The sequence below is a fragment of the Drosophila bipectinata genome, chromosome 3L, assembly GCF_030179905.1.
Source record: "Drosophila bipectinata strain 14024-0381.07 chromosome 3L, DbipHiC1v2, whole genome shotgun sequence".
Classification (NCBI taxonomy): domain Eukaryota; kingdom Metazoa; phylum Arthropoda; class Insecta; order Diptera; family Drosophilidae; genus Drosophila; species Drosophila bipectinata.
In genome coordinates this window covers 14,290,251-14,302,230 of record NC_091738.1, presented here as the reverse complement: position 1 = coordinate 14,302,230, position 11,980 = coordinate 14,290,251, and the positions used below count along the sequence as shown (strand labels likewise).

At 42.3% G+C, this 11,980-nt stretch overlaps 3 protein-coding genes and 1 long non-coding RNA gene across 4 annotated transcripts; 2 read left to right on the top strand and 2 right to left on the bottom strand.

The window, feature by feature from the left end:
- Positions 1–10: 10 nt before the first annotated feature.
- On the top strand, positions 11–6,743 carry mu2 (mutator 2). Its single transcript, XM_070279701.1, has 11 exons — positions 11–188; positions 245–448; positions 503–932; positions 992–2,179; positions 3,203–3,345; positions 3,400–3,517; positions 3,581–5,734; positions 5,794–5,835; positions 5,892–5,996; positions 6,052–6,354; positions 6,414–6,743. Exons 1-11 carry the CDS (start codon positions 78–80, stop codon positions 6,632–6,634), a joined length of 5,019 nt encoding a protein of 1,672 aa, XP_070135802.1. The 5' UTR covers positions 11–77; the 3' UTR covers positions 6,635–6,743.
- Mfap1 (Microfibril-associated protein 1) lies at positions 6,601–8,359 on the bottom strand. Its single transcript, XM_017253911.3, has 3 exons — positions 8,219–8,359; positions 7,235–8,162; positions 6,601–7,176 (listed from the first exon to the last, which is right to left on the bottom strand). Exons 1-3 carry the CDS (start codon positions 8,286–8,288, stop codon positions 6,741–6,743), a joined length of 1,434 nt encoding a protein of 477 aa, XP_017109400.1. The 5' UTR covers positions 8,289–8,359; the 3' UTR covers positions 6,601–6,740.
- Positions 8,360–10,495: 2,136 nt separating this feature from the next.
- LOC138926348 (uncharacterized) lies at positions 10,496–10,784 on the top strand. The gene has a single exon (XM_070280114.1). The coding sequence runs from the start codon at positions 10,686–10,688 to the stop codon at positions 10,782–10,784; it is 99 nt and encodes a 32-aa protein (XP_070136215.1). The 5' UTR covers positions 10,496–10,685.
- A 609-nt stretch (positions 10,785–11,393) lies between these two features.
- LOC138926251 (uncharacterized) lies at positions 11,394–11,721 on the bottom strand. The gene is made up of 3 exons (XR_011442699.1): positions 11,606–11,721; positions 11,516–11,537; positions 11,394–11,464 (listed from the first exon to the last, which is right to left on the bottom strand). It is a non-coding gene; the product is annotated as an uncharacterized lncRNA (long non-coding RNA).
- Between the last annotated feature and the right edge of the window lie 259 nt (positions 11,722–11,980).

Sequence of the window (11,980 nt, the reverse complement as noted above, 5' to 3'; positions counted from 1 at the left end):
TGCAAAAGGCTTGTTGAAGAAATAAAGGAGCTCCGCTTGGCGCAAAGATTTTTGTAGAAACCTTCCCGCGCCTCAGGATGGCAGATGCAACCTTGATTGTAAATGGATCAACCCCGATCCACTTGGAGCCGGATATAATCTACCGCATCGGGAGAGGAGCAGGAGTGGAAATACCCATTGCAGATCAAGTGAGAGGAAGACCTGCTGACAGTAAGGTCTATGTATAAAATATCCTTTTTCACAGTCTATGGAACTGGCCCACGCCACCGCCTGCATCCTGCGCCGTGGAGTGGTTCGATTCGCCTCCGCCCTTGGTAGGATATTCGTCAATGGTGAAGAGAAGACTTTGACAGATGTCGGGAAGGAAGACGCCTTCAATGGCAAGGATGTGAAACTGCGTTTCGGAAATGTGGAAGCTATTCTAGAGTTTAAGGATGATGTTGATGGGGTAAGATCCCTTGTGATAGTCTCTGTGAATTCATGCCAACGGTCCTGTTTTCAGCACAACACCAGCAGTGGCTTCGGCGAATGCGTTCAGGACAAGAATGACCTCACCGGGGACAGTTTTGAAATTCCCGAAACCCAGCCACCACCGGAGGACACTAGTGTCAACGTTACTGCGGACAGTTTCTACATTCCAGAGACTCAGGCAGTGGTCTCCAATAGGCCGTCAACCGGTGGAAACATATCGCTGGGCGAGGACTTTATGATCCCAGAAACGCAGGTTGTTCCCCTTATGGAGCACAATGAAAGTACGCGTTGCAGCGAGGGGAGTTCCTCTGGATCGGGCAGCCACATACGTATCTGCACGCAGGATTTCAACGATGATGCCATCGATGACTTTGATTCATCGCTAATCCTAGGACATCCTCTTATGCCTTTGTCACCGCCAAAGGCAGATAAGAGAGTAGAGAATCCAGAAACCACTCGTGGTAAGGAAATATGGTTGAAAATTAAATATATTTTATTTCTTTCGTTTTCCAATCTGTAGAAAATCCAGAAGCCTCGGAACTGGAAATGAGTGCCTTGAATTGGAGTGTTTCAAATTCAAAATGCACTGCTTTGAACAGTACCAACCATCAGAATGAGGGCCATTCCGGTTTGGAAGCTTGTTTGACACCCACCTTGACAGGACTCAGCCAGGATATTCAAACACCCGATCTATTAGACAGCATTCTTGGTGACAAAGTGAAAGGAAACGAATCAAATGCCAGGCAAGAGGAACCAGCTATTCCCTCACCCGATCTATTGGACAGTAGTCTTGATGAGGCGCGATTATCTGGCAGTACATCAAATGCCAGCACATCACAGCTTTGCGGGGTACAGCACCTGGTTGTGGCCACAATAGAGACTCCAAGGCCAACTCCTGACGAAAAGGAAGATAATACTAACAAGGAACCAAACCAGGACTTGATTGCCACTCAACGATTTCCTGGAAGGAAGTTGATTGAAAGCGACGAGGAAGACGAACCAGTGAAGGAACCAAACCAAGACTTCATTGCTACTCAAAGATTTCCTGGAAGGAAGTTGACTGAAAGCAACGAAGAAGATGAACCTAATCGGGAAAAAAACACGGTTAAGGAACTAAACCAGGACTTCATTGCTACTCAAAGATTTCCTGGTAGGAAGTTGACTGAAAGCGACGAAGAAGACCAACCTACTCAAGAAAATAAAACGACTAGGGAACCAAACCAGGACTTCATTGCTACTCAAAGATTTCCTGGAAGGAAGTTGACTGAAAGCGACAAAGCAGATGAACCTAATCGGGAAAATAGCAGGGTTAAGGAACTAAACCAGGACTTCATTGCCACTCAAAGATTTCCTGGTAGAAATTTGGGTGAAAGCGACGAAGAAGACCAACCTACTCAAGAAAATAACACGACTAAGGAACCAAACCAGGATTTCATTGCCACTCAAAGATTTCCTGGTTTGAATTCGAAAGAAAGCGACGATAAAGACCAACCCAACCAAGATTTCGTGCCTACCCAATTGTTTATCCCTCCGCCTCAAAGCGGAAAGAATCAAAAGTTACCCGAATGTTTCAACAAAAATCTATCTCTGAACCAAGATTTCATTGAAACCCAAGTATTTCCGGGTAGAGGCAGTGCCATTCAGAATAAGGAAAACATTTCATCAGACAATGTTTCTTTAAAAGACGACTCCTCCAACGGATTCAAAGGTATGAGCACATTATTCACCAAGAAAATTAAAGCTATTTTTATACCCTTGCAGAGGGTATTATAATTTTGTCCAAAAGTGTGCAACGCAGTGAAGGAGACATCTCCGACCCTATAAAGTATATATATTCTTGATCAGGATCACCTCCTGAGTTGATATGAGCATGTCCGTCTGTCCGTCTGTCCGTCTGTCTGTCCGTCTGTCTGTCCGTCTGTCTGTCTGTCCGTTTCTACGCGAACTAGTCTCTCAGTTTTGAAGCTATCGTCTTGAAACTTTGCACACACCCTTCTTTCCTTTGCACGCAGTATATAAGTCGGAACGGCCGGGATCGGCCGACTATATCCTATAGCTGCCATATAACTGATTGATCGGAACTGGTATAACTTTGGTGTTTTGAGAGTTAGAGAGTTCAAATTTGACATGAGAGCTATTTTTGGCAAAATAAAACGACATGTCAAATTTCATAAGGATCGGCCGACTATATCCTATAGCTGCCATATAACTGATTGATCGGAAATGACCCAACTTTCGTGTTTTTGAAGATAGAAAGCTGGAATTTGCAACAGATTATATCTTTGGTCAGTTAATCCGACCTACGAAATTTCATTAGGATCGGCCGACTATATCGTATAGCTGCCATATAACTGATTGATCGGAAATGACCCAACTTTCGTGTTTTTGAAGATAGAACGCTGAAATTTGCTACAGATTATATCTTTGGTCAGTTAATCCGACCTACGAAATTTCATTAGGATCGGCCGACTATATCCTATAGCTGCCATATAACTGAACGATTGGAAATGGTATTTGGTAGAAATATCAACTTTCGTATTTTTGAAGATAAAAGCTTGGGACTTTTTTTTAGATTTTTTATTGTAATTAATTGGTTTTATTATGATGTAATCATAAGGATCGGCCAACTATATCTGATGTTTGCGATATATATCCAGTTTTAACTGCAAGGGTATATAAACTTCGGCTCCGCCCGAAGTTAGCTTTCCTTTCTTGTTACTTTCTTAAATAGATTTGGAACCTATCCTCGATGAGATTGATGAAGTCTTAAATGAGATGATCGCGGGCACCAGAATGTCACCCGTGGATCCCAATGAGGAGCAAATAAAGTATTTCAAGCCTTGTGTTATCAAGGACCAGCATCACGATCAAAAGGTATGAAATACATATGCATCAAAGCCTTTAGATAACTATTCTTTGTCTGAGCAGGTTAGTCAGATAGAAGGAGTTTTTACAGACGTAAGCAACCAGAGTCGTTGGCGGAATGAGACCACCAACGAAGTAAATCGTAAACGTGTAGCCAGATCCGTCTCGCCCCAAGCAACCCGTATGTTAAATAGCAATATTTTAAAAAGAATCTATTCAGATTTATAGTTTGTTTGCCTTGCAGCTGGCCACAAAAATCGTCGTTTATCAGAAGGAAGCGAATGGTTGGAACTTACACCAAAAAGACACATCTTTAACGAACTTTCAGAGCCCTCAATTGCTGAAACTGAAGAAAATACGGTTGAAATAAATACAAATTCTTCTCCTCAGGCTGAAAAGGAAACCACAAAAGCAGTTGGACAAATTAATAAAACGTCTCCAATAAAAAGTGATAGTGAGGAACCTGAAGAAACAGGAGTCGCTAAAAAAGAACAGTCGGGAAGGCGTAGAAAATGTACGTCTTCTAGTTCTGACGAGTTGGACATCAAAAAACCAAAACGTGCCAAGGAGTCCTCAATATCGGAGGAGCCTAAAATGGAAAAGAAAAATACTCTACAAAAGAGTACAAGTGATACATTGGTATCTAAAACAAACACACTGAAAAAACTTAATAAGGAAAATAAACGCGATTCATTCACAGTTGAATTACAAAATAGTAATGATGATCCCAAAATATGTTCGCCAAGCATTATACTTAAAATAAAGCGGTGTAACCAGTCACCAGTACCATGGGATAACCAATTGGAACCATTGAATACTTCAGAGAGCACTACGAACGATTCTTTTGAATCGTCCCTCTCTGAAAACCCTACTGAAAAGACCATTTCCAAACGTGTAACTTCGAAAAAAAGAACTGGAGTTTCAAAAAGAAAACCGAGGTCGGGATCCAAGAAAGACTCCTCCCTTTCCATTGCCGAAAAGTCACATGAAATCCAAAAATCAAATCGAATTGTAGCCCAAAAGGGCCGATCAAGAGCCAAGTCTAAAGCCAAGTCTAGTGAGCCAGAAGTGAAAGAAGCTCCAAGAAGAAGATCCGGCGGCAGATCAAAAGCCATCTCCGAGGAACCCAGTGGCGATGGCACAAATGTTCAAAAAAGCAGATCAAGAGCCAAATCCAAAGCCAAATCTAGTGAGCCAGAAGTGAAAGAAGCTCCAAAAGGCAGATCTAAAGCCATCTCCGAGGAACCTAGTAAGGGCGATGTTACAAATGTTCCGAAACGCAGATCAAGAGCCAAATCCAAAGCCAAATCTAGTGAGCCAGAAGTGAAAGAAGCTCCAAGAAGAGGATCTGGCGGCAGATCAAAAGCCATCTCCAAAGAACCTAGTGAGGGCGATGGACCAAATGTTCCGATAAGCGGATCAAGAGCCAAATCCAAAGCCAAATCTAGTGAGCCAGAAGTGAAAGAAGCTCCTAGAAGAAGATCCGGCGCCAGATCAAAAGCCATCGCCGTGGAGCTGAAGGACATATCGAATAAAGTTCAGGAACCTATTAAGGGCAATGTTACAAATGTTCCTAAAAGCAGATCAAGAGCCAAATCCAAATCCAAATCTAGTGAGCCAGAAGTGAAAGAAGCTCCAAGAAGAAGATCCGGCGGCAGATCTAAAGCCATCTCCCAGGAACCTAGTGAGGGCGATGGAACAAATGTTCCGAAAAGCGGATCAAGAGCCAAATCCAAAGCCAAATCTAGTGAGCCAGAAGTGAAAGAAGCTCCAAAAGGCAGATCAAAAGCCATCTCCGAGGAACCTAGTGAGGGCGATGGTACAAATGTTCCAAAAAGCAGATCAAGAGCCAAATCCAAAGCCAAGTCTAGTGAGCCAGAGGTGAAGGAAGCTCCAAGAAGAAGATCCGGTGGTAGATCAAAAGCCATCGCCAAGGACCTGAATGACATATCGAATAAAGTTCAGGAACCTAGTGAGGGCGATGTTACAAATGTTCCTAAAAGCAGATCAAGAGCCAGATCAAAAGCCGTTGTCGGGGAATCCGTAAAGAAAGAACCCCCTAAAAGAAGAAATGCCCGTTCCAGCAGTGCCAAGAAATCGCTAGATAGTTCTAAAACCTCCTCCGAAATGGAGCCTAGCGAGGATGGGGCCAACAATAAACCCAAAGCGACTAAAGTGGGAGCACGAAAGGGTTCTGCAGCTCCCAGTTCTAATAAAGGAGAAGCCATCGTCGACAAGAAACCAAAACGGGGCAGACCAGCTGCGAAGCCTAAAGAACCTGTTACTGAAAAGGATAAAACCCAACTGAAAAGTACTAGTGAACCTATTGAAGCGGAGGTTGTTGAGAAACCAAGTAAGAAAGATGAGGAGGTTGGCACTAAACCACCACCCAGAGCCCGTAAGTTTTGTAATTTAATTTCTTAAAATTCAGTTATTAAATATTGAGTCTAATTTCAGCATCCATGAGATTAAGTATGACCCCACCCGATTCTCTAAGAGGTAATTATTTTAAAGTTCAACCTTAAACAAGAAATAATATTACTTTTTTGTATTAGCCATCACACAGTACATCAAACAAGTCAGATTAGATGGAAAAATCAAGATAGTGTTTAGCATGTGCGATCGGAAACCACTGGAAAGAGTCTTAAAATCCCTGCAGAGTGAGTAGCGGAAAAAATTATCCCTATTAGAATCTACAATCTAAACCACTTTCAGAGGTTATTGAGGTCACCGAAGACCCTTTGAAGTGCGACCTGGTCATCATGGATCATGGCGATCGCACATACAAATTTCTTGTTGGCGTCGCTTCCAACAAACCCATTCTTTCTAGCAGTTGGCTCCACTCCGTTCGAGCCACGAGCTGTATTAGCGTTAAGGATGATCATCTTTTCCAGGACGAGAGCTTTGAAGAGAAGTTCAAGTTCCGTCCCATTTCCGTACTGGAGGGCCCCCGTCTGCTGCACGGACTAACATTTTTCCTTCGGGACGGTATCCAGCCTAGCGTGAAGGAAATGCAAGGCAAGTGTTGGCAAAAAGGCCCTTAAGTTTTATTTATTAATGATTTTCTTCAAAAATAGCAATTATTGAATGTGCTGGCGGGAATGCCTACCTCAAACGACCCCCTCTCTCTACGATCGGCGACATCTTTGTAGTCACCACACCGCAGGACTGGACGTCCAAGAATATCATGCGGGACTTTGCAAAAGTACACTTCATTAAACCAGAGGGAATAATGCAAGCTCTCCTCCAACATAAGCAGGAACTTGTAAAGAATTTTCCGATTGAATTTGAAAGTTAATGGTTGAATTGTGTTAATTATTTGTTTTCTTTTTTTTGTAATTATTCCACAACGGTCATTCCAGTTTGTTTATTAAATAAATTGTACGATATTGCCTTATTGCTTTCTACTCGAGTTTCTTTCGTTTCGATCCTGTGGGCTTGTCGAACTGCTGCCTCATGCCGCCAGCGCGTTCATTGTGAAATTTGATGTTATTAGCCGACTCTGCATACCATGGTGAGTCGAATTTGGTGGTGTCTTGGTCTACTAAATGCGTGTACTTCGTTCGGCCACAGCGGCCGAAGTTCTTCACCTGCATCACCTTGGGAAGAATGGTCTTATCGAAGTGGTCCTCCAAAGTCGCCTGCGCAAAGTCGCGTTTCAGCACGTCATTCTCCTCGTCCAGATAGAAAGCGCCCCGATGGTAGTACTTCTGCAGGAATTTGTACTTGCCCTTGGTGGCTTTGTTTGTGACCGTTTTGGGATTCTGACGAAGCTCTTGCCGTCGTTCTTCCTCTGTAAGGTTGCGCATTCTATCGATTTCTAGCTTCTCCCTCTCGTTGCTGAAAAATAATAATTATTGAGCATATTCTAAGTGATTCTTAAATGTCTAGCACTTACTTATCCCGCTCTTCCCGGTCCCTCTTCATCCTCTTAAGCTCGCGCAGCTTCCATGCCTCATACTCTACTTCGTCGTTTTCGTCGTCTGTACAGACATCTTCGATGCAGGCTTCATTTGTCTCCGGCTTGGTCTTCTCCAGATCTTTTTTGACGCTTTCCTCCACCATGCGCAACGTGGCTCGTCGCCGTTCCTTGGCCGCTCTCTTGTTTTCCGCTTCGATTTGCTTTTGTTTCTGCGCCTCCCTTTCCTTCTCTTGGATGGTGGCGCGATCTCGCTTCCGCACAAACAAGGGCTTCAGCCGTGGTTCGTTGTCCTCCTCGCTTTCTGTCTCTTCCTCGTATTCGGAGCTTTCTGACTCGGAAGATTCAGACTGTTTCTCATCCTCTTTCTGGAGCACCTCCTCTTCGCGCTGCTGTTGCAACATTCGGGCCCTGAGCTGCTCACGCCTATTCTCCATCTCTGTATCACTGAGCTCCGCATCTGAATCGGACTCGGAGGCCAGTGTAATCTTGTTTGTGCCTCGTTCAATATGCTTCTGCTGATCCTGGGTTTCATCGTTCTCCTCCTCGTCCTCGCTGTTGCTTTCCAGCATCTCAGGTTCGTGAATGTGCCGATGGCGCTCCCGCCGCTCTCGTTCCATGTCCTCCGCGTCTGCAGTTGGACGTGCCCGCAAGCGACGCAGGCGGGGATCATCAACCTCCGCTTCATCTTCTTCATCACCTTCGGGCTTATCTTCAGGCTCAGCACTTCCACTTCTTTTGGAGAGCTCAAGCTTGTGACGCTCGGATTTGTGGCGCTCTAAGCGCTTCTTGGTGTCAATGAAGTCATCCTCGTCGCTCTCTTCGGAACTAGAATCCGCACGTGCGTAGTCAGGTCTCTTTCCGGATATATAACGCTGCACCTTCACCTTTTGCATAGACAATTCACCTGGAAGAGCATTGTAAACAATGAATTTTATGTGGAATTGGTTTTACAGCTCTTACCCTTTTCATTCCTCACAGGAATGGCACCTGCAGTGCTCTGAATGCCCGAAGGAGGTGCCGGGCCACTCATCTTGTTGTTAATCTATTTGTTTCTGTAAAAATTGTAAATAAATGGACAGAATAGTAGAACTGCAGAAGTTAGAGGTGAGAAAGTATCAATGAAATCGTAATGTATCGATATGTAAAAAAGTATCGAATCAAAAAAAGAATCGATACGCACTTATCGAAGTATAGTATTGAAAAGGTGGCAACGCTTGGATTTTACGCGGGTAAATTTAAATTTGTGTGTTAACTCTTGTGTCCCAGTTATAATGACACTTCGAAGATTGCAGATAGATTTTATGTTTTCACAAAAACTGGTTATTGTCATTTTGAGGGCAGTCGTTTTGTAATAGAATGTCGGAAGTGCAATGACTTGGAATATCTTCCGCTAATTAAGACATTTAATTAACCTTCTGAATAAAGGCTTGTAAGAATTTTTTTAGCAATGTCAACGCCCACAGTCATTAAAGCTAGAATTGACTACTACGCTTTCACCCAGACGGTTTCCCATAATTTTCGATGGGGTTGTGTAATGATAAAATTGAATAACCAGAGCTAAGAACTTTTAAAAAAGATCTTAGAGTTTTTGAGATATTTTTTTGGGAGTTAGTGAAAAGTGTTAAATACCTTAAGCTTTGGGCTTGTGACATTACAGATTCTGACAAGGGGAGGTCTACCGCATTATGGATTCAACTGCCACTACTCCCAAGCACGTGTGGATTTCGAGTTGTGGCTGTCTGGTTTTCAAAAATGTTCTTACTCCCAACAAACGAGCTGGCCAAAGTCCGAAAAACTACTAGAGGCTCGACCTGTTTGGTGACGTCCCAGTCACTTGCATCTAAGAGATATAATGTCTGGGTTGGCAGTTCGATTCGGGCCTAAACACTGCGACGCATTTGCCGAACTGCTTTGAACTGCTTTTGGTCGGAACACCAGCTTAATGGCCAAGATTTACATGGGACTGTTAGTTAACGAGAAGTCGGGGCGGGCACACTACATTTAATTAATGCAACACGCTCCGCGGCTAAAATGCATGAGCAGCTTCCCGCTAATCTTCCACTAACTGAAATAACTCACCGACCTTAGTCCAAGGTGGCTGGGTCTTGGAGACTTTCCGTTCGACAATCCGGGGAAGAACCCCAAAAGCCGAACTCTTTTTTTCGGTAAAACGGGAGCATAAGACTCTTCCACGTGCATTTTCCATTTCCCTTGGGCCTAAATGTAAATTTATGGTGATCGGGGACATTTCTCTTTGAACTATCCGGCGCGCCATTTCAATTCCAATTTCTAATACATTTCAATTAAAATTAAACACTCACACTGGAGCAACGAATGTAAACAAATAATTTCCTATTAACGAGGAGAGTGTGGGGCTCTGATGGGGAGGAAGAGTCATGCCTGATCAAAAACGTACCAGATCGAACTCGTTATCGTTATCCAAGTAAGACATAAAACACATAACCAGCCTGAGACAATTGAGGCGAAGCGACAAAATACGAAAAACGAAAGATAAAATCAATTCAGAACCGCCACACACATTATTAATTGGCGCGCATTTTGTTTCTCGAGTTACTTAAAAAGTAATAATTGCCAGTGAAATGGACACTTACACACTCAGCGCATATTCAATGAATCCATCACGCAAGCCCAAAACCCACTAAGGAACACTTCATCTTTTGTTTACAACGCATTTCATTAAACTCACTTCTGTACTTCTCAACCGGTCAATTGGCGGCCTAAAGTGGAGGTGGAAAATACTGGATATCTTCTTGTAATTTCCTTGGAGTGAGATGGAAGTTCTTCTTAGAAAAAATAAAAACTTACCCAGTCGATATGCCGAATGGTTTAGTCAAATTAGAAGCTTTCTTACCTAACTAATAAATTTTGAGTAACTAGTTTTTTTAATATTTCATAACATATTTCGTAATGTATATATTTAAAGATATTTCCAAGTAATAATGGAATATTTATAAGTGACACTTAAAATTTAAAAAAAGTTGCCTATATTTTGGGTCTCTAATGCCAACGGCTCTCTCGGCTTCCTAGACGATCGGCAACGGAATATCCGGTGTATCGGGCTGATCGGGCCTGCTCTTTCTTCGATTTTTGCTCTTTCCCCATGCTCCAACTCGGCGAAGAGAGATCTGGGGGATCCCGAAGCTGGGTGAGATCTGCGATCTTTGATTTGCCAGCGCTGCCTTCGGTGTCGTATAAAAAGCGTAACGGCCGCTTGCAAACTCATTCATTCAAAAATTGTCAATACGTTCGAACATCGAGGAGATCCGAGCTCAATAACAAACCATCCAATCAAAGAATTATTCAAAGAAAAACAAAACACAAGCTCCTCAAGGAAAAAACTAAATAAACCAAGTGATATACATATATTTGTTGAGTGCTTGATAAACTAAACCTTAAAAACACGTTAATGAAATACAGAAATAATCGCGGAACAATCCTACAAATTCAATTCAGAACATTCTTAGTTACAAGTTCTCTTCCAAGTTTGAATAAAATTAAGTGTTGACGACTCAAGATTATTCAAGGATTTTGGTCCTTACGGATTGGAGATAAGGAATTCGAGGTATGTTTGTCAAATTCGGTTAAAACAATTAACTAAAATATGTAAAAAACTAAAAGTGGCCAAGTGATGCACTAGTGCACTAATGATAAAGTGCCAACTATTGTTGACAACAAAATGAGGATATATTTTTAATGAAATACGACGTTGGTGCTAAAAAAAAACTTTAAACTTAAATAGAGATTATAATTTATGACTTCACGCAATGCATAATAATTATTTAAAAGCCCTTAGGGCTTACCAAACAAAAACAAATAAGAGAACATCAGCTGTCTCAGTTTATTGGGCTTCGCAATATTCTCAATATTCTCAATTCTAGTTTCCTAGGGAAATTACTTTGATTGATTTGAGGCAACGACCAGAGCTCACCCACTTCCCACTTGCCACCCATCTTTTCCGCTTGATGGAAATGCGCAAACAGTTTGCGCCACAAATCAAGTCAAATGTTTTTTATTATTTTGTTTAAATTAAAAAAAGAGAAGGGGTAACTGCGACAAGATAACAGCCAACAGAACAGAGGAACAAAATAAAGTCAAACCTCGCATTCCAATCGTCGTCCAAGATATGGGATCTTGAGATATTAAAGATGCTGTGACATTCGAGGGCTGGGGAAAAAAAAGAAAGTACTAAAAAGCCTCAATAATTAAGAAATATGGCCCTTATGGAGTGTAACTCACTTCAGCTTTCACTTAAGCCTCCCTGTAAAATAAAAAAATATTTAATGGTGGTTTACTGAATAATTTATGAATTCATAATTTACATCTTACCTTTTTGTGTGGCATCGCGAATGGTGTCCGATGAGGATATAAATAAATCGGTTTTAGGCCATAACCTCAAAAACAAAACAAAAATATTAAAAACCCTATAAATATTTTTTATCAATATCATAGTTTGGTTTATGTTTCTCTAGGTGCATAAAACTTATATCATAAGCCCATGTTGGCCAGAGCTCTCTTCGGAGAAGCTCTACATCCAGCTCTTTGCTTTCGGCCTTGCCATCTAAAAAGTGGGAGGCTGGCGCTCTCCGTATCTTCGCCAGGCAATGGCGAATTTCTGGCCAAAACCGGCGCAATCCGGCTCAGTTCACTGGTCACCGATCTAAACCAGTTGAATTCGCTTAAATCTCGATTGGCGAGCTCACT